Consider the following 22,647-nt stretch of genomic DNA (forward strand, 5'->3'; position numbering starts at 1 on the left):
CCCCTCCTTCTGCCTCTCCCGGGGCCGCGGCGGTTGGGCACAGCACCCTCCTCTCCTTAGGCCCCCTCGGCGGGGCGGCGGGGCCGGGACCCCCAGCCCCCTGACCGGCACGGCTACCCCCATGCTCGCGGCGGCGCCCAGGGCGCGCCGGGTCCCCTTCCTCCGCGCCCCCTCCCCACCTCCCCCGCACCTGCTCCTCCTCCTCGGTCCCGCCCAGCGCGCCGGCAGCCCCGATCCCGGCGCTGGGAGGAGAGGGGGCGAAGAAAGCGGCACAAAGGGCGGAGCGGCGGGAGGAGGCGACGCGGGGCTGGGGCTCGGGAGCGCGGCGACGTCCGGAGCGCGGCGCGGGCATGGACACCGAGTACCCTGCCTTCGAGCCCCCGCTCTGCAGCGAGCTCAAGCACCTGTGCAAGCGGCTGCAGGAGGCGTACCGCGAGCTGAAGGAGGACCTCACGCCTTTCAAAGATGACCGCTACTACAGGTAGGCGCGGCGCGGCGGCGAGCTGGGGGCTTCCCCTGGGGGTTTCCGGCCACCGCTGTCGCCGCCGCCCGCCTCCCCGACCACGGCTGCGGCCCCGGGTCCCGCAACTCAGCCGCCTTGGCCGCGGGGCGCCCGGGAAGGGGCGGGGATTCTGGCTGCGGCGCGCTTGACCGGGGGTCAAGGGCACATCCCGGGAACTGGGGAGACGGGCATTTTCCGCTCCCCAAAACCTGAGCCGCGCTTCCCGCATCCGGAAAAAAGGACCGCGGGCTTCGGTCCCCTCCTGCTCCTTCCTCTCTCCCTCCGTCTTTCTCCCCCACCCCTCAGGCCCGCCGCCCAGCTGCCTCCGCTCAGGCCTCGCTGCGCCCGGGTCTGGGGAGACGGTCACTCCCCCTGCAGCGTCCGGGACGGAGGGCCTTGGTCTCAGCTCTGAAGTCCTCAGGCTTCGGGCTTCGGTGGAAACCTCTGCGGCGGGGGCGCGCCGAGGGCTGGGGGCAGATGGTCTCAGGCTGAGTGGCACCGCGGAGACGCTACGGGAAGCCATGTATGAACGCTCCCCGCCCCCACCCAAGGAGCTTTTGGTTTGGGCCTGTTCGTGTTCATTTCCGTCTCCTTCCCCTGCGGCCAAGGTGAGAGCGGTGGGGACTGCAGACTCTTGCACAGGGCCCGGCCCTGCCTCGCGTGCTCTGCCGCTCTGACGGGCAAGTGCGTCTGCGGCCGGCGTGGCTGGATTCACCTCCGTGCCGCGCTGCCAGGAAAGGATTCACGCGGAGGCAGGAGACACTGAACCTAGATTGCTTCTGTTACCAACTAACTCTGTGACCTGAGAAAGTCACCTCACTCTGCGCCTCTAGCTTTGTCATGTGTAAAATGGGAAGCTTGACCCAGAAGGTCTCTGAAAGAACAGGTGCTAGGAATGATTTGCTCGCGCTGTGCTTAAGGACTGTGAGTGTGTTGCTGTATGAATAGAATAGTCGTATACACATGCTCAGAAGACGTATCACACTTGTCACATATTTCCAAAAGCCGAATGGCTTCCCAGGGCATAAGCGGCAATGCATCATGCCCGTGGTCAGGATTACTGAGTGGACAAGCCCATTTTTAGAAAAATGTAAAAGATCGTGTGATGCAGCTTTGGGATGAGACTGACAATCTATCTAATGTGGCCTCCTGGGGGACCTGAGTAGGTCAAAGAACCCACAGGGAGTTTCAAATCATACTTTTGGAATAAGACTATTTCCAATCTCTTTTCCTACTAATTTCCCCCCACTCTGGTTTTGTTTTTCCTATATATTTTCTTTTGCTGGGAACATTTCTTTGGCAAAGAAGCGAGTGAATAGTAAAAGCGCCTCAGCGCAGGTAGCAGAGAACAAAGCCAGCCCGGTGGCTAATCTACAACTGGAACTGCATTTACCCATTTATTCAACTAATAGTTAATGAGCATCTTCTATGTTCCTGCTGTTGTTCTAGGAGGTGTTGCAAATACAGCGGTGAGCAAGACAGACGGGGTCCCTGCTGGCATGGGGCTTACAGATAATAAACAAGTGAGCGATCGGTGCTAGGAAGATAATAAACCAGGTGACATGAGAGAGTGACAGGGTGCTACTTCAGAGGAGTGTTCAGGAAAGGCTCATGGAGAAGGTGACATTTGTCTGAGAACTGAAGAATGAGGAGCTCACTAGACAATGCGCTGGGAAGGAAAGTTCCAGAAGAGGAAGGAGAAGTGCAAAGTCCCTGAGGCCATAAAAACATTGTATTAATGTATTCAAGGAACAGACAGGAGATCCGGGAGTCGGGAGCACTGTGGTCAGAGAGGCAGGCAGAAGAGCCGTGAAGGCCAGACTAAGGAATATGGATTGCATTGGAATTGCAGTGTGAAGCCACCCAAGGGTTTGACATGGGGGAGGTGACATGAATAACGTGGCTGCCTGTCCTACCGCAAGCCTCTGCATCTTTGCTCCAGGAGCCCCTTCCTTAGTTGAGTTCAGTCTGGTTGCCAGGGATCGTAATGGATTCTGCCCCAGCCATGAGAACAAGCTGGCTGCAGAGTGCTCTGTGATATTTTGTCGACAGAACAGTTAGGCTGAATCACAAAGACTGTTTTATAGTGAGGTGTTTTTAGATCACTGAACTATCAACTATTGCGCCATTGAAGTTTTATATCAATGGAATGTACCTTTACAAAATGAGGTGAAATACTCTTGGGTTTCTAAGTTGGGAAGTTGCTAGTTACAGCTCCTGCATCTGTCTGGCTGGAAAGGGAACTTGCTACTACAATGTTTGCTCCTCCTCCTCTCCCAGCTTCATTTCAGTATTAGTGATTTATGACCAAAATGCAACAGCCCTTTTTTCCCTGGAGGACCAGGGACTCCCCTCACGTGACTGTCAGTTTGCTCATAATGGAGAGGCAAGGAACACAGCTGTTAATGCTCCACTTTCAAAAGATGGTTGGCCCCTCTGCTAGCAGGCCTGGTGTTTGCATATTAGCTGCATAATTTGGCACTGAAAGGCTGCAGCCATGTGATCAGGGGACACATAGTCTTTTCCACAAAATGATAGATGACAACTGTACTACCTGCCAGGAAAGGGAACAGTAGGCTGGGGATGCAAAATTCTGGGTTCTAGTCCCAATTCTACCGTTTGCTAACTCCCCATCAATGGGGGAAACCATTGAATTTCACTGGATTACCAGTTTCCACACCAGAAAAATGAATCCTTCATAAGGATGTTGTAAGACTCAAGTGCTTTGGCCAGGCGTGGTGGCTCTCGCTGTAATCCTAGCACTCTGGGAGGCTGAGGCAGGAAGATTGCCCAAGCTCAGGAGTTCGAGACCAGCCTGAGCAAGAGCAAGACCCTGACTCTGCAACATATAGCAAAATTAGTCATGGTGTGCACCTGCAGTCCCAGCTACTGGGGAGGTTGAGGCAGAAGGATTGCTTGAGCCCAGGGGTTTGAGGTTGCAGTGAGCTATAATAACGCCACTGCACTCTATCCTGGGTGACAGAGTGAGACCCTGTCTCAAAAAAGAAAAAAAAAAAAGACTCAGTGCTTTATGAAGAAAACACTAAAGATGCTTTCAGATATAGATAGCAGAACTAAAGCGAGCCAGTGTAAACAATGAAGTAACGGATTGGGTTGTTGATCCAGCAGCTTAATGATGTGATCAAATTCTTTCTTTTTAACTTGGTAGCAAACGGCTGCAGTTGGCTCCTGATGACCACCGGGGCTAATGCTTCTCATTCACTCAGGGGGAGAACTGGCCGGCTGTGGCTCTCTCTAAAAGGAAAGGAATAACCTGAAATCTATGGCAGAACTCCTCCTCCACACCCCCACCAGAACTGTAACAGTGAGGAAGACAAACGTGTTGACAAGGACATGGACTCTCACATGCTGCGGATGGCAGGGTAAATTGGTATAATCACTGTAGAAACCATGTGGCAGATTCTACTAACGTTAAACATACGCATTCCCTTCGGCCCCGCCTTTTGTCTCAGGCGGGTCCCCTACATGTCAAAGGACAGGGATTAAAGTGTTCGTAACAGCACAAGCTGCAGTACTTCTAAATTGGAAACTAGCCAAATACTCATCAACAGTAGAATCGATAAACACATTTGGCTTATTCCATAATGGAAGTTGATACAATAACAGTTTACAACTACGCACAACAATGTAAGTGAATCTCAGACACATGATGTCGAGTGAAACCAGCCAGACACGAAGAGTACATACTGTTACGTTCCATTTGCATAAAAAGGCCAGATGACTCTACACGGTTAGAAGGCAGGACGGTGGTTACCCTTGAAGGGACAGTTACTGGAATGGGGCAGAAGAGGGTTTTCTCGGTGCTGGTAACATTCTGCTTCTTAATCTGTGTGCTGGTTGTACAGGTACGTTCAGGTTGCGTGCACGATATGTGTACTTTCCTGTATGTGTTTTATATTTAAAGAAAACAAACTACTGCGTCTCATTGGATGAGGACAGGGCCACTTGCCCTTTCTTGAGCACGGACCGGCAAGAGGGTGGATTAGACTTGGGCACACCCGAGACCCCAGGAGCTGGGGGTGGAGCCAGTTTTCCCTCAGGCACAGGTCTTCAGGGAGGAAGGGTCACAGCCGAACCAGATGGGTTCTGTGGGGAAGATGCCGTGGGAATGAGTGCCCAGCAGGCAGTCACTATGTCTGTGGCACGAACGGCAAAGGGCTAAGGAAGCGCGGAGGGGAACCGGTTCCTCTAGAGCTCAGTTCTCAGAAGTTGGTGGCTGGCCGTTCTGCTGATCTGAACTTTGTTTCTCTCATGATGACTTTACCTCTGTAAAACACAAGAGCAACGAAGTTGGGCTTGAGTTTTCTTGGGCGGTGAAATGATGGTCAGGAGTGTCCTCATCCAAGAGGCTTCCAGAAGCAACATTTCATCACCTCATCAGGGCGAGGGGCCGGGCCTCAGTCTCTCTGGCCATTTTCGCCGGCACATCGAGAGCGGAGCCTGTTTCAAGCTTTGGACTAATGTGCCGAATGCCAGGTTATTTAGTCGGGAGACATTAATGAGACCCATGAAAAATCAGAGCGTGGGGGCCCTGGCATCAGAGCCGGGGGAATGGGTTAGATCAGGGATTCTTGGAAGCACCTGGTGGATTTTTTAAAACTACAGGTGCCCAGGCCTCACCCTCAAGAGTTTGGGTTTAATTGGTGGGGCTGGATCTCTGGCAGGATGGAGAACCCATGAGGGGTGCGTGGACCGTGTCAGAGCAGCCGACAGAGCGGGCCGGGGCGTCCCTCTCCCCCAGGGCTGGACTTGCCAACAGCAGCGGGAGGGGCAGGGGGCAGCTGTCAACCCTCGCCTGGCCCACGCTTCCAGGCCAGCCCCTTCCTTTCCGGACTGTCAGGTGACAGAGCTAGAGGCCCGAGGGCCACGTTTCCTGTTTAAGGCAAACCCACATCGCTCCACCCTGACGCAGCTGTAACGGTTCAGTGGACCATCTTTTCTCCTCGTTTCCAGGTATCAGAGAGAGGCCACTGTAACTGCTGGCTGACAGCTCTCTCTGTCTATGTTTCTTTTTTGTTGGGAGGAGACAGGGAGTATTTCTGATGCAACTGTGATTTTGGAAGCAGCTCTCTGTCTCCATCAATTCAAAGTTAGACAGATAACTTCATTCAACGTAAATGCTTGGGGGGACTTAGGGTTAGGCCTGGCTCAGTGATGGAGGAGGGTGTGGTGTTTTCTACTTGGGACCATGTGTGGGCCCTGAGGGGCCAGTGGTGGATGCCAGGACAGGTTGAGACCCCCAGACACAGCCGCATCTGAGCCCAGCACCCGGGGGGCAGCCCCAAGCCTCCCCCAATTCTGCCGGCTCTCTGCATCCTACACCGGGATCTTGGCTCCATCCATCACTCTGGCTTCTTATGTCTCAATCGTCCCCTCGACCTTGATTTCTTCCCATCCACCTGCAGCTCTTTGTCCACAGGAACTTCCCTCAGCCCGGCCTCTTTTGGGAGCAGCCTCACGTCTTCTTGACCACGTGGCTGGCTGGTTCTCCCCACGTCGGGTTGTCACATAAATGGGAGGCATGGTCATAGCTCACAGCAACCTCAAACTTCTGGGCTCAAGCGATCCTCTTGCCTCAGCCTCCTGAGTAGCTGGGACTACAGGCCTGTGCCACTACGTCCAGCTAATTTTTAAATTTTTTTTGCTAGATCTGGGGTCTTGCTATGTTCCCCAGGCTGGCCTCAAACTCCTAGCCTCAAGCAATCCTCTGGCCTCGGCTTCCCAGAGCACTGGGATTACAGGTGTGAGCCACCGCACCCAGCCCAAGCCAAAAGCTATAGCCCATACAGCTGAGTTTTTTTTTTTAAAGCTATATCTTGCTCTGAATTGGGAGGAAAAAATAGAGAGACTAATTTCCTGGACAGCAGAGCGAGTATAGTGTCCCCAGCTGTTCTCCCGGGCCCTGGTCATCATTCAGCCGCAGCAATGACTCAGCTCTGGCAGCTTAAGAGCATCACTTGCCCATGAGAGCAGAACAGGGCGGGGCTCTGAGGCTGGACGCCACCTTGTCCCTGCCCTACGGAAGCTGGGGCTCTGGATCAGTCTCCGGGCCACCGTAATAAAACACCACAAACTTGGGAGGTTAAACAGAAATTCACTGTCTTGCAGATCTGGAGGTGAGAAGTCGGAAATCAAGGTGTTGGCAGGGTTGGTTACTCCGGTGGGCTGCAGGGAGCATGTGCTGCAGCTCTCTCCTGGCCTCTGGCAGCAGGACTACTGAGAGGACCACCGGGAGGCAGGACGCGGGACACTGCTGCCTTGGGCCATGCGCAGAGGGGGCAGGGGCGCTCACGTGCCCACCACTCCCTCCGCAGGCGTCGCTCCCCTGGGGCCGGCTGTGCCCACTTCTGCCCTGCCTGCACCAGGGTCCCTGCCACATCCCTCTTCCTCCCACCCCATAGATACTTCAGTTATATGGTTTAGGCCAGACCTGGGACATCAGGATAAAGCCCCTTGTTCTGCAGGTTCAAGGCCAAAGCAGAGGATTTCTTTGGGACCCTGGGACCTGCAGCTGGACTGACGTACCATGTGCCTGGGACTGGCTTACCCCTGCCTTTACGATTTATGGCAAATTGAGGATCTCATTTGAGTAGTGCTTGGTTTCTTTTGTAGGACGCAGCTGGGGCGAAGGCTGATCTCCTGCTGCTGGGAGCAGGGCTCTGAAGGGGGGACGCACACCACCCCCGGCCCCCTCCCTCCAGGTGCTGATACAGGATGTAGCACACAGGTGGGCGGGCATTGTCCTGCCTGCGCTGGCTCCTAGGAAATGAAGGAACCAAACAGGACTTGGAGAAAATGCTATGAGGAGGCATGGCTGTGCTCTTTCTGTTCTTTTTTTTTTTAATTTAGGGCTTTTTTTTTCTTTTTTTTACCTTTTGAGATTAGGGTCTCAGTGTGTTGCCCAGGATGGAGTACAGTGGCATCACTGTAGCTCACTGCAGCATCAGACTCCTGGGCTCAAGCAATCCTCCTGCCTCAGCCTCCCAGGTAGCTGGACTACAGGAGCACAACACCACACCCAGCTAAGTTTTCTATTTTTTGTAAAGACAGGGAGGGTCTTGCTATGTTGCTCAGGCTGGTCTCAAACTTCTGGCCTCAAGTGATCCTGCCACCTCAGCCTCCCAGAGTGCTGGGATTACAGATGTGAGCCTGCCTCCCTTCTTTTTAATACACCCGCATGGCTGGGAAAGTGCCCTTTTAGCTATATTTGCTCATGGGGCCTCACATCTCACAAAGTCATGTTGATGTTCAACCTTGAAGTCTTGTCAGGATTTGACGATGGGGTTTGTTTCTAAGGGAAGATAATCGACAGTCTCCCGGGTGTATCTATCTAGCGTGACTGTGGTGGTCTTTCTGATGTGTAACCTCATGCTCAGCGGGGAACAGAGCCCCCAGTTTAGGATTCAGGCCAACAGAGATTATTTCCAAGTCAATCTGGAAAGGGCAGGCATGGCTTCTGCCTTGAGGTGATGATCTAGGAGCTCCAGAACTTACCCTAAATTTAAAAAAAGAGACAGTAAAAAAAGCTAGGAGCTCCAGAAATGGAGGCCGTGCTCAGCTTCTGCAAGGTGAGATGCAAAACAAAAGCCATTCCCTCAGGCTGCAATAGAAATTAGAACATATTAGAACTTCGATGTAGTTCTCATCGTTGAGAGCCATGTCAGAGACACCTAGTGGCATTCATTGTCACTTTATAAAGATACGGTACTGCAGCATTTAAGACTGTTGGTTGCAAGTATTAGTTTCGGCCCCAAAGAGGGAATTTATTACAAGGATTCAAGGGTAGAACCAAAGGGCAGAACTGCAACCGGACCCAGGAAGGAGCTGGCACCGCCAGTGTAGACTCCGCAGGTCCATCTTTCTGCTCTCTCTCCCCAGTGCCCCAAACGACTGGTTATCACATTTGCTGTACGTTGGAATTCCTTAAGGAGCTTTGAAAATCCTGATGCCTAAGCCCTACTTCAGATCTGATTTAATTGGTTTGGGTTTAGCCTGACCACTGGGATTATTTTAAAGCTCCCCACGTGATTCTAATTTCAGCAAATTTTGAGATCCGTTGTCCCAAACTAATTTGCTCCTCTGTCCTTTTGTCTCCTCTGCCCGGGAGCCCCCAGGCTTTGATCGTCACCACTCCTCCCTTCTCCTGCTTACCCTGCCTGGGCAGCGGGAGGAGATCCGGCCAGGCGCGCGCTAATGGAAGTCCCCATTAACACAGGTCACCCCCTCAGCCGGGGCCTCAGCGAAGCCCTGAAATCCTGCTGGGTCTTCCCAGGCCGCTCATTCCCCCGTCTTTGTAACAACGGTTCCAAACCTTCCAGCTGTTCGTGCTGGGTCCAGCTGTTCGTGCTGGGTCCAGCTGTTCGTGCTGGGTCCAGCTGGCAGGTCCCCCTCTTCTCCTTGGCATTGCCCATATGCACCCCCACCCCGGCCTCGGCTCTGGCCGTGCTTCCTGCCCGGTCCTGGGGAAGGTTCACGCGGTTCCCAGCCCCTGCCCCTTCGCCTCCGCAGGCCCAGGAGCCCCACACTGACTGGACTGGGACCCACAGGCATTGGCTCCCGGTGGCTGCTTGAGGGGCCAGGTAACAACCTGGAGGTGTAGGTCAGACTTTGGCCTGAGGGAGACAGGTGACAGGACAGAGTCAACAGATTGTTTCCAAACATTGTAGTTTCTGTTGTTCTCTCTGGGGCTCTCCTGAAAAATTAAGCAACTAGCTGTGTTTGCACGAAGCTCTGAGCAGCTTGCGCCCCCCACGTCCCCCTCCCCGTCTCACTGCATTCTCCCTCCCTCGTGTTCCCTGGGACTGTGCCACTTCCAACAGGACTAGCATGGAAACTTCTGCCTCGGGTTCTGTTTTTGAGAGAACCAAGCTAGGACATGTTTTAAATGTTGACACAATCTTGCCCAGTAACTCATAGAAAAAACATGGGCCACAAGTAGAGTGACCAACTGTCCTGGTTTGCCTGGGACCGAGGGGGCTTCGGGGACATGAGGCTTTCAGTGTTAACGTTTGGAAAGTCCGGGGCAAACCAGAACCAGCTGGTGGCTCTCGCCAGAGGCAGGAGCACTCGGCACCTCGCCTCCAAATCACACACTTACTGGCCCTGCAGCTCCCTTCCCTTTGCTGCCGTGGGAAGGTGTCCCCGCTCTCTGCACTGTCGGAAAATAGGCGGGCATGTTGCCAGTCACCCGCAAGTCCCGTTGAGTCATTTGTTCCATGCACATGTGTTGGGTGTCTTTCTGCCCCACGCTGGCTGCCTGGTCCTGGGAAGAGGAGGACAAGTAAAAGCTGGCACAGTGACATCACAGGGGAGGACAGTGGAATGGCGCTGTTCAAACACTGGAAATAAATTAAAATACACGTTTCAGCCTGATAAATTGGGACTGATACTTGGAAACTCCTCAACTAGCAGAGGCAGAGAAGAGGCAGGGTGGGGGTGTTCTGGTGACTAATTCCTGGTCGGTAGAAGTCCCTGAGCTCCTGGGGTACATCGTGCTCCCCTGCTCGCCGTGCGGCACCCGAGCGCGTGAGGGGCAGGGACGGGCCTGTTTCTGCTCACCAGGCGTTGCTAGTGCAAATCCCAGAGACCAGCAGGTGCCCAGGGGCATAAGGGCATTTGTTTTAATGGTTGCAAAGTGGGCAAAATGAGTAGTTCCTGATTTTAGCAATTCCATAGAAGAAAGCTGAGTTGGAGGACTCTAAAAGAACTCAGGACTAGTCTAGTCTATGGGTAAATAAGAGCTCAAACACAACAGACAGAGCTTCAGTTTAATAACAGGTATTTTACAGGTTTTCTTGAGGAACATAACTTTTTTTTCTTTACATTAATCGCATATGAATCTCAGACTTAAAAACCCTTTGACGCTAGAAAGCCAAGCCAAGGCAGATTTTAGATTTTACCTACAGTCGTAAGGTTTCCAGGCCTGCCAGGAAGTGACAGTTTTTATTTATTTACTGTAAGGCTGGAACCCTTGAAGTTAAACACTCTATGCACATTTTCAAATATGACGTTTCGATCAAAGCCTTGATAATATAACCAATGTTTCTAATTTTATCCTGCTATAAATAGAGAGCAAATTTTTATTGAATTAAGGCAAATAACCATATTGTCATAAGAATTCTCAGGAATAGTTTTCACATTTTGGAGGAATCAAGTAGGGAGAAAAAGCAAATGCTTCCACCTTTGTTCGTGATTGCACATATACTTTACCAAATTGTTGTAAACTATAGATAGCTTAAGAGAAAAAATGTCCTTAAATCTAGAAAACAAAACAGTTAAGAACCAATAATATTTTAAATAAAAGTCATAAAAACAGTATCTTTACCAGTTACTTAATCTCATGTAATTATTTTTTGTCTTGCTGGATCTCAATTAGCAGTTTCATGAAACCATCGGTCTTTTATTATTCTGGGAATGTTTTTTAGTCCATTGATCTTAAGTTTATTAGAAATCTGTGTTCAAGAGTGCTTGTTCAAGTCTTTTCCAGGAAAAGCGATTTTGAACGATAGCTAATTGTAAGTGCTTTTGGAGAAAAATCAAAACAACAACTGGATGACAAAAACCTGGAATAGCCACGGTTAAAAATCTGATAAAAATTCATTATAATCAGCAATTGACAAGGAAATTTAATTATTTCTATTACATACAGCATTTAAAGATAACAACCAGAATCATGACTGATAGTGTCACATCAGGACCATTAGACTTTTATAAATTTTACATTATCCTTAGAATACTCACATCAATAACATGTCTACACAAACATAAGTTTAAAGTAGATTTCACATAACAGCTAAAATTATCAGTGATAACATATTAGATTCTTGTGAATTTATATAATTTTTGAAATGCATATTAATATCATAACCGTAACTGTAACTGAAAGAAGACTTGGTATCACCTTATCATTGATAATGTTTCCCCTATAATTTACCAAATAAGTCTAATCATTAATATTTCTATAAGATATGAGATACATTTTTGAGGTACCCCAGGGGCTCAACTGGTAAATAACAAAGTTAATTTTAGGTCAAAAGACTTAATTGAGAACTTTGATCCTGGGAAAACCTGCCAAAGATGGCAAAAAGTTTAAAACACTTGCTCAAAACAGGATCATAGGTCACTGTGAAGTAATAAGTCATTTGTTTAACCAGAGTGATAATCAAAGACTTTAAATGCAATGCAAAAGGTATGTGGATTAAAAAACCTTATCCTTTTTAAAGCTCAGTTTTCCTAAGTAATAAAAAACTTAATAAAGATAACACAAGAAATTGTCTAATGCAATATAAATTCTTTCTTTTTTTCTTTTTTTAGGCCAGTTACCATAAAAGTAAAGAAAACCCCCCAGTGATGTGGTTGCTTTTCCCTGCGGAAAGCCCATTTAGATATCTGTTGAGCCTGCTGACAAGGTAGTCAAATTTAATCAGACACAGGAAGAACGTGTTCCAGATTATGAGTGTACACTATATTATAAAGGAATATAAACAAGAAAATTGGTACCTTGAGCAGGGGAATGCATGGCTCTTAGAAAAAGTAAAAGCAGGTAGAGTTTCCTTGTTACATGGAATAATTCAGACACATCAGGAAAAGCCAAGAGTCTGTACTGGAGTTATACTGGAGGAAAACATTGCTTTTTTAGTCCATAATTTTTATCTGTATTAGTAGACCCACATATATTAATAGTTTTTCTATAAAATTTAAGAAGCCAAGAACAAACTTATATTTATCAATTTGTTTTAGTTTTTTAAATCTTATTTGGAAACGGCCCAGACATTTGATGAGTACCTATTATTTAATTTAACATAACATTAAGATTTTAAATTTCATAAAAAGTTTATTTATAAACATTTATTCCATTTATATTTACTTTATTTATTATTAACAATTATACCTAGATTACTTATTAAAACTGAGATATTAGGCAAAGCTAGTCATCATTTTATTTCTCTATTAATCATTTCTATATCCTATGAATATCAGGTGTTCACCTAAGTAAAAACTTCATAGTTAACTGTACAAGTATTTTGTCAATAACTGAGAAGATACAGCTGTTTTTATTAAACCAACATATAAATTAGTCTTACTTATCAAAAAATTGTACAAAAAAGATCATTTTGTTTTAGGCTGGGTTTATAGTTTTATAACCTTTGTATTAAACCTTGACACCTTAAAACATCTAGTAGAGACAAATATAAAACTGTCCGACCATTAAATCCAGGAAAAAATATATGCTGACAAATTTGAAGACATTTTTATTTTACGAACAATATTAAAACCAGTTTATTTATTAAGGATTTAGTTAAGTCACATGAACTACAAGGCACTTGGGTTAATTCGTAGACAGTAAGTCCTCACTTAGTGTCATTTGTAGGTTCTTGGAAACTGCGACTTTGAGTGAAATGATATACAGCAGATCCTCCAATAATGTCATTTCGTTCAATGTTGCTTTAGTATAACGTTGATGAGAAAAAAATTGGTTTTATTCTACATTGTTTTGCTTACAGTCACAGTTTCCAAGAACCTATCAACAATGTTAAGTGAGGACTTACTGTATTTTATATGAATGCACATTTATCTAAGCCAATCTGAATACAGTTTCTAAAGGGACCACACTAGATTTCACCATGTAGACACAACATAATACATATACATATGTATAAACATAACTAAACATATATCCACACACTCAAATGAAGATCTGATAGGTTTCATTTTGAGATTTTGATCATGAGACAGTAAAACATGCAACCTCACTGGCTTATAAAAGACAGTTGGATCCAAATTGTATTTTTGACAAAACTGGTATCCATTCACACAGCTAAACTTTATTTGCTCTGATGGATAAGCTAATGGAGACTGTGGACCAAAATTTTGGGTAAAGCAATTTGGTTTTTAAAAATTTCTTTACCTGTCTCTTTTTCTTTTCTGTTTTCAGTTTTAAATGAGTTTAGGGTTAAATGTTCAATGTTTATATTTTAGCTAGGACTGGCTGACTTACAAGGAAAACAGAATCTCCACATAGCCCTGGACTAGTAACAAATCTATCCTTTGTTTGCTGACCTTGTCTGCTTGACTAGGCAAGGAGGGCAGGGAGGCATCGTAGCAGGTTGATTTTTGGCTTTTTCTTTTTGGCCCCTGTGTGACAGACAGACAAAGCCATTTTTACTTTATATTACTGCTCTGAGCTCAAGATTCTCACCTGTTTGATCTGTGAGCCTGTTATAAACATTTATCTAGTTTTTTTTCCTTTTATACTATCCATCCTTCAATTAACTTTTCCATCACCCTAAGCAGTTGTTAGTCAGGCAAACCTAAATTTACATTAAAAGAGATGTTTCTTAAGTCTAGATTGTTGCTTACCACAGAGCTGTTGTAATTTGTAAAACTGTTGATTTGAAACCTCTTTAAAACTTTTTTTAAAAAATCTTGGCTGGCATGCCACAAGCAGTGAGTTTTATCTCAACAGTAGAAAAGTCAACAGATTTAAAGTAAATAGGGAAAAAAGAGAGAGAGAACTTAGAAGCCTCTACATGTTAACTCTATAGTTGCAGGGTGTTTTTTTTTTTTTTTAGCAAGAGTTTGAATAATGATCATTTGAACTTTGAATTTTCCTTAATGTAATTTTCCCATTAGTTTAAAAATGTGCATGGGAACAAGCTGGAATATGTAGCCAGCTGGACTCCCAGGAAACTTGGCATGACAATGATAATTCCATTCCATTTTTTATTAATCACTTGAGAGCAAAGAAAATTCTATAAATTCTGTCAGAGAATGTCAGGAGTTTGGATCAGTGTTTTAGATGGCAGTGACCACCCTAGTGGCTTTTAATTAGCCATCCTGTGCCCACTATTTAGAATGTTTATTTTGCTCTTGGAAGACTTTCAGAAACAAGCAGGGGAAATGAGCCAAATCATTCACAGACACGTGTAACTAAACCAAAATCAGAGTGTTCGCAGAATTTTAACCCAGGCATGCAGATCAAACAAAATATTCAATTCGGCATGCAGAAAGAACCAAAAGTAAATTCACCAGAAAAGACATGTCTCAGAGGCAGACTTTGAATTCCATAGAAACCAGACTACTCAAACCAGAAAGTCTTTCTAACAAAAAGGACTTGTCAGAATAGACAAAAAGTCTTTTATCATCCCCAGAGGGATGTAAGCTCCTTTATTAAGGTGGCCTTCTAACCAAAATTAATCCCAAATAGTATCAAAAGCCTCCCCCAAAAAGAAAGAGGCTTGGCCTGAGAGGAGGCGGATCACAGCAGGAGAGGGAGGTGCTCAAAGGCTCAAGTGAGTCACCGGCTCCCAGAATCATCGATTTCCTCCTTCCCAGATCTCACGTCTGACATCGTTTATGTCAACCCAAATAACAGAGAGAGGCTCTCTGAAAGAAATTTATATTTTTTCGGGAATAAAGCATTGCAGTGAGAACACACATTCCATAGTAACTTATGTGCGTAGTCAGGGAGGTAAAGAAAGACAAAGGTTTCTGTTTTTGTTTTGTTCTGAATAAAATGAGGATTACATAATTCTTTTGAGATAATTATCCTTGGCTACAAGGATAAATACCAAAGGTGATGTAAGTCTGAAGTTAGACAGGCAGTTGCTGGGCAGATGTTCTCATAGGAGTATAAAGTTGCAGTGGTTTTTGTGCAAGGTTGTGGTTTTTGTAGAGTCTTCTGTGATAGTTTTTGTTATCAGGCATTTGTGCATGGAACCCTTCTCTTCATGATCTTCTCTGGCTTTACTTGTCAGGGTTTTTTGTTTATTTGTTTTCTAAAATCTATTTTTAGAGACAGGGTCTCGCTCTGTCATCCAAGCTAGAATATAGTGGTGTGATCACAGTTCACTGCAGCCTTGAACTCCTGGGCTCAAAGGATCCTCTGTCTCAGCCTCCTGAGTAGTTGGGACCACAGGCATGCACCACCACACCCAGCTAATTTTTCTATTTTTTGTACAGATGAGATCTTGCTATCTTGCCCAGGCTGGTCTCAAACTCTTGGGCTCAAGAAATCCTCCTGCCTTGGCTTACCAAAGTGGTGGGATTACAGGCTTGAGCTACAATTCCTGGCCTGTCAGGTTTGTTTCATTTTGTTTTAAAATGACTTCATTTTAATTCTGACAGCTTTCACAGTAGCTAGTCTCCAAAGATGGTACACCTCTCAGGATTCATGCTCTTTTTTTTTTTTTTTTTTTTGTTCCTTCCTCATGGACCTGGGCTGGTCTTCACTCTCTTTTTACCAACAAGTGTGATGCTGAATGACGTCTGAGGCTACGTCATAAGAAACCTTGCCGCTTCTGTCCGGGTGTGTTAGAGCATTCATTCTAGAAGAAATCAGCCACTACACTGGAAGTCTTACTGTCCTGAGACTTCTAAGCTATAAGAAAGCCCAAACTAGCCACTTGGAAAAGCCACATGGGGGAAACTGCCTGGCCTGCCCCTAGCTTTCCCGCCACCCAGCTCAGGCATGTCCTGCTGCTATAGTTTGGATGTGCTTTGTCCTTGCCAAGACTCATGTTGAAATTTGATCCCCAGTGTGGCAGTGTTGGGAGGTGGGGCCTAGTGGGAGGTGTTTGGATCGTGAGCAGATCCCTCATAAATAGATTAATGCCCTCAGTGGGGGTGAGTTCTTGCTCTTTTGGGAATGGATTAGTTCCTGGTTCCTGCAACAGCGGGTGGTTTTTTTTTTTTTTTTTTTTTTTGAAAGTCTTGCTCTGTTGGCCAGGCTGCAGTGCAGTGGTGCAATCATAGCTCACTATCAACTGAAACTCTCGGACATACAAGTGATCCTCCCAACTTGGCCTCCCAAGTAGCTAGAACTACACCTGCATGCCAGCATGCCTGGCTAGTTTAAAAAAAAAATTTTTTTTTTTTTTTTTGTAGACACAGAGTCTCACTATATTGCCCAGGCTGGTCTTAAACTCCTGGCCTCAAGTGATCCTTTTGCCTTGGCCTTCCAAAGTGCTGGGATTACCGGCATGAGCCACTATGCCTGGCCAAGAGCAGGTTGTTAAAAGTCTGGCTTCCTTAGTTCCTCGCTCTTGCTTCCTCTCTCACCATAAGGTCTCTTTGCACTTGCCCACTCCCCTTCTGCTCTCCACCATGAGTGGAAGCAGCCTGAGGCCCTCACCAGACGCAGCTGCTCAATCTTGAACCTTCCAGCCACCAGAATCATGAGCCATATAAATCTCTGTTCCTTATAAATTACCCAGCCCAGCCCCAAGTATTTTGTTATAGCGACACAAAATGGACTAAGACACCAGCAGAATTGAACCTGTGGATGACTGCAGTGACAGATGTCATCTGACTGCGTTCTCAAGAGAGACCCCAAGCAAGAACTGCCCATCTGAGCTCAGTCAACACACAGAACCATGGGAAATAATAAAAGTTTTTTCCAGCCATTGTGGTAGGTGACACAAATACTCCCAGGCATCCCTACCTCCGGGTATTCGTGCCCTAGCATGATCCCCGGCTCTCGAATGTGGGATGGGCCAAGTGATTTGTTTCTGATGAACAGAATAGAGCGAGAGTGATGGGATGCCACTTGGGAGATTAGGTTATAAGAGACTGTGACTTCTGTCTTGCTCTCACTCTCGGGCTCTTCTTGCTTGCTCACTGTGATGAAGCAAAGCTACCATGTCATAGGCTGCCCTGTGGAGAGCATGCCACGTGTCAAAGAAGTGAGAGCAGCCTCCACGGCCCATGGGGAACTGAATCCAACAGCCACATGTGTGAGCTTGGGGGCAGATCCTTCCCCGTCATACCTGAGATAACTGCAGGCCTTGATTGTGGCGTTGTGAGACGTCCTGAGCCGGAGGACCCGGTCAAGCTGCACCGGATTCCTGCCCTACAGAGACTGAGATAACAAATGTTATTTCAAGTCGCTAAGGTTTGGGTAATTTGTTATGTGGTAATAGAAAACTAATAGAGCTACTACATTTTAAGGCAGTTTGTTATACAGTAATAAATGATGGGAACCAATACTATGACAAGAAAGCAAAAATATGAGCTTTACTTATACTGTCAATAACTGCTGAGCAGAAGAATGCCTGTTCCCGGTGTTACTAAACTTGATGAGCAAGATAAAGCATTTGAAGCATCGAATAAGAGTTAGACTCTTGCTTCTAGTGGTCAGTTCTTATGAGTAAAGGAGTCATTGAGAAGTAAGCTCCCATGTCTGCTGCAGCAGTTGGGCCAGCCAGGCACAAGCCCTTCTTCAAATGATGAGGGAAGGCAGCGTGGTGACAGATCTGAGCCACGGACTAAACACTTCAGTTCATGCTCTGCTTACTGGAGAGAGGACGAGTCACCTGAAGATGAGTGTCCAGGAGCTGTCGAAACCACAGGCCAAAAGCTGTTTCAAAGATCAACTGTCATCAGCTACAACTGTGGTTAAGGGGCAGTGCAGCCATGAGATTTTCCTGTCTTGGAATGAAGAATAGGAAATTGGAATTGTTGGTACAGAGGAAAGGCCGTGTGAGCACAGTGATAAGGCAGCCATCTGCACACCACGAAGAAAGCCCTCACCAGAAACCTAATTGGCCAGAACCTTGATCTTGGACTTCTAGCCTCCAGAACTGTGAGAAATAAACTTCTTTTATGTAAGCCACCCACTCTGTGCTACTGTTTTATGGCAGCCCAAGCGGACTGAGACAATGGCTTAGGGAGAATTGGAATAAGCTGTTTCTATTTCATTCCTATTTAACTCAGTTCCTAACTATTAATGGAGTATGCATACTCAATGTTAGGCGTTATTCATTATTAACATTACTATGATAGGTGAGGAGGTTACAAGACTATATCTACAAAATGTTAGACAAATGTTGTTAAGTTAGGAAGTGAGTTTGAGTCCCTTGGAATAATTGATTTCCTAGGGTATGAAGGATTTTTGCAAATGAGACTCCTGAGTTGCTATCAACTTTGAAAAATAGCAGCAAGTAGGAGTCAGCAAACTATGGACTGGTAGACTTGACTTTGGTCCTATTGTAGAATGAATTATTTAAATGGATGGTTTTCTGGCCCTTAGAAGATGAAATGACCATTAGTATGAGTAGGGATTTCTAAGAATAGGCGGCATCAGACCAATCTAGTTCTTGATGTATATTCATTGTGGAATAGAGTAGGGTTTCACATACATACACACACATGGGTCAAATTTCCCAATTAAATGGGATTACTGAGGAATACTATGGACATGGTATATCTGGACTTTAGAAGGCTTTTTAAAAAAGAACAAAGTTGATAAGTGTAGGCTGAGTCACTCTGTGGTTGAAGAGACCCAGCCCCTGCTAGTTACCACGTCCCTGTTGCATTTACCAGTGCATGGGGCACTAGCCCTGGAAGAGCATGGGCTTGGGGGCAGGTTGTCCTGGCTTCTTACCAGTAGTCCCTGAGAAAATCACTCCACCGTTTTAGGCCTCAGTTTCCTATCTATAAAATGAGGATAATGACCATTTATAACTCATCAAGGCATTCAGAGAACTCATTGGCTCATGGCCTTAAGCCTTGCAGCTGCTCAGCAAATGCTGGTTACTCCCGTGCCACGGTGTGTCCTGAGTGGAGAGCTGAGGACACGTCATGGGAATGGAATGATGGGCTGAGTGGGCTGCAGCTGCCAAGACACGAACCCATGCTCCGCTGATACAGAGCTCACCTGAAATGAAGCTCGTCTGAGCTGGAGGCAACTTGCCCAGAAGAAGCACGCACAGGAGAGGGCCTGGAAGTGAACGTGGAGGAATCTCGATGTGTCATGAGAGAAATATGGCTGATAGATCAGATCAGCTTTCTTGGAGCCCAGAATATGTTGGGTCCCTCTCCCCTTTTCATACACACGTCCACAGCACCTTTCTTTCCCATTTCTATCACAGTTGCAATTAAGTCGTTATTTGGGTTATTATTGTCCTGGACTGGAAGGTAAGTCCCAGGAGGACGGGGACTTTGTCTATTCATGCTGTGTTTCCAGAGCTGAGGGCAGTGCCTGGCACACGCGGAGCGCTCAATTAATGGTTGAAGAGCAAATAAATGAGAAAAAGTGTGACAGAAGAAGAGGAGCTGAGGGGGACGCAGTTGCCATGTTCATATCCTCGAAGAAGGGTCGGGAGAGAGGGCGCAAGCTGACCTAGGTGCTGCTGGGCAGGCCCAGGGGAGCAGACGGGAGGAGTCTCGAGGTGGTGGTTTGGATCATATGTAAGCAGCGAGGGCCGAGGGCCCTGGGGGGGACAGACTTTCCTCTCCCTGGAGATGTCTGAGGAGAGACCAGGCAGCTGACAGGGTCACTGAGCAGGGATTTCTACATTGGATAAAGCTGCTCTGGACTGGCGGGAGAAACTAGCTGCCTCTGGGCAAATGTGGCCAGCAAATGCATTTTGTTTAGTTCTCTCAGGGTTTAAAATATTTTTTTGAATTCATTTCCAACATGTTAGAATTGGAGCTGTCAAAGACAAAATTACAACAAATTTAGTGTAAAGATCTTAATTGGCTTTTATTCGTGATTCTAGAATCAGGCAGCCCTCAGAAGCAGAACGGGTTCAAAGAACTCCAGGGCTGCAACGTGGTCAGGCATCGTTTATGGACAGAAAGTAGACTTGAGGTTCAGAGACAGCTTAAGTGGTTACAGCTCAGAGTTTTGCCTTATTTGAGTCAGCTGGCCCCCCGGGACTGCCTGAAGCCCCGCTGCTGTCATTGGCTGAGACTCAGCTGTTTGTTATAAAAGTAAACTCCTGAATTAGGCTGTCAGTTATTTTATGTACTGTGCCAGGCTGCAGGCAGTTCCTCAAGCGAGGGCTCGAGTATGCAGGCATCTGCAGGCCTAAATTTAATTTAACAGAAGGTATCACATGAAAATTCATATTTGAAGTCAGACTCTCGCCACACTGGGCTCACATTCCTCCAAAGGGTTGAGTGGCAGCCGCCTGTTTAAATGTTGCACGTATTGTTTTCATAGTACCCCCTGACCTGCACCCCTGTTACCTGCCTGTCCCTGCTGACACTGGAGTTTGTGTTCCCCGGCGTTGTTGCTATGAAGAGCTCTTTCCCTCGGAGTGTGTATGAAAAGAACGTAAGAAATAATCTTTTGTTATCCTTTTAAGAATTGCGGTTTAGGATTCAGAGTGCTAATGGAATCTCTTGTCATTAATACCTGGTGTCCTGGCTCGGCCGCTTTGCTTGGTATCTCCCCTCTTCCTCTCCAAGTTCCTAATTTCCACCTCACCCTCAGGATTCAGCCCAAACACTATGCATTCTTCTCCCCTACCTCCTCTACCTGCCCTCCATCACCCCAAACCGGGTTAGGTGCCTTTCCTCACTGTAGCAATCTGTGCTCGTCACAGTTATTTTTGGTAATTTACTTAGCTTGTACACTGGCTGAGGGCATGAAACTGTTTCTTATTTAAGTTGGCACTTTCCTGCCCATAGGAAGCTTGTTGACAGCTTACTGAATGAATGAGGATAGTTAGGAAGGAAGCTTGAGAGTCCTTTATTTTCCTCATGCTGATTGACTTTAAACCCACAGCAACATGCGGACACGGACATTTTGACTAATGCTCCAAAGAGAATCTCAGAAATATCCAAACCTTGGCTGTCATCCTTTCTTGAGTACAGAAAATTTAGAACTGTGAGCCAAGATCCTAAATCGGGAAAATGCTTTTGGTGAGCTAATCTGGTCACAGTGTGTAGAAGCCCCTGATACTCCTATTGTAGGGCCTTAGCAGAACCCGGACTTGCACCAGCAATTATTAATACAGTTTCAGCTCTGGGGCATGTAGGATCCGCTTGCATCCTTCCCGAGGGCCAGAGCTTGGGATGGACAACTTGCACATTGTGGGTGGCTGTAGTCTAGAAACGACTTGCAGAAGCTACCAGCAGGAGCTGGGACCACTTCTGTCATCACTTGAGGATGGCAGAGGTTTGCCCGGGCTTTTAATCTTATGGGGTCACAAGCCTCTTTGGGAATATGGAAAATTACAGATCCTCTCCTGAGAAAAATGCAGACACCCATAGTGTTTTTCAGACAGCCGCAGAGCATTCAGGCACTCCCGATGCCCAAGCTCAGCCCTAAGACGCCCTGGAAGGAGTAGGGTGAATGGATGAATGTGCTGTCTCCCTCCCCTGGGGACAAACGGTCAGTCACTCCTTCTCCCGATCGCCCCAGCTCAGGGCCAGCCGGGTCGCTCCCCGGGCAGAGAAGCCGGGCCACGGTCGCCGCCCGCCGCTTCCGCGCACGTGACCGCGCGGCGTCGCGCTCTGACGAGTTTTCCGCGGCCGCCCGCTCGGGGCCGCCGTCGCTCCGGCTGCGGCTGCTGCGCGGCGCCGGGCGGGCTCGGGGCGCGCGGGCCGGGGCCGAGGGCCCGGGGCGCCGAGATGGAGCCGTGAGTGCGGGGCCCGGGCGTCCACGTGGAGCTGGGGGCGGGGAGGGGCCCGCGGGGCTTGGCGGCGCTGGCCGGGCTGGGGCTCGCGCTGGGCCGGCGGGGCCGAGGGGCAGAGTCGGAAATGGAGACGGGCTGGGGGTGCTGGGGTTCCGCGCCCGGGCTGCGAGGCGGGAGCCGGGGACGCCCCGCCCCGGCCGGCCCGGGGTGACGGAGGGAGCCGCGCCGCCTGAGGGCGGCCTCGCGCTGCGGGGCGGCGGCCCCTCCCGCCAGCTCTCGGCGGAAGGGCCGGGCGCCCGCTCGGCTCCCCGCGGTCTGGCCGAGCGCCGGGGCGAGGTGGTGCGGGCACTGGGGAGCCGCGCAGCCCTTTGCACCTCTGGGATGCCGAGTTTTATGAGTTGTACAGTCTGCTGACTTTGGGCCTTACGAACCTCTTTTAGCCCCGAACCTCTGTGAAGTTCGGGGGTTTTAACGAGGAAATACCTGTGTAGGGCCCCATGGACGCCATCCCCAAAGCTTGCTTTTGACGCCTCGGAGTCGCCTGGGTGTCTCCCTGGGGGCACAGGGAAAAGAAAGAGACGGCGTTAAAAGGGGGTTTAGCCCTGGGCAGAGCTGCAGAAAGTCCGGAGAAGGAGTGTCCCGGCGGCGCGGACTGCGCCTGCCGCAGGAGGTTTGGAGGGCCGGCTCCCGCGCTGAAGGCTGCCTCGGCCAGGACTGTGCGCTTTCTGGGCTTCCGCGGGGTCTCAGAGGCAGAAGGGT

The 22,647-nt window shown here is 48.0% G+C and overlaps 1 protein-coding gene across 2 annotated transcripts in view; it reads left to right on the plus strand.

The window, feature by feature from the left end:
• Positions 1–252: 252 nt before the first annotated feature.
• Positions 253–22,647, plus strand: part of TMEM181 (transmembrane protein 181) — a 69,651-nt gene continuing 47,256 nt past the window's right edge. The window contains exon 1 of one of the 2 annotated variants that reach the window (XM_069489182.1): positions 253–481. In XM_069489182.1, coding sequence (XP_069345283.1) covers positions 351–481 — 131 coding nt within the window. In that variant the 5' untranslated portion in view covers positions 253–350. The remainder of the gene's footprint in view (positions 482–22,647) is intronic. The other variant, XM_069489183.1, reaches the window with a different exon arrangement.

Source organism: Eulemur rufifrons, chromosome 15 (genome assembly GCF_041146395.1).
Source record: "Eulemur rufifrons isolate Redbay chromosome 15, OSU_ERuf_1, whole genome shotgun sequence".
Taxonomy (NCBI): domain Eukaryota; kingdom Metazoa; phylum Chordata; class Mammalia; order Primates; family Lemuridae; genus Eulemur; species Eulemur rufifrons.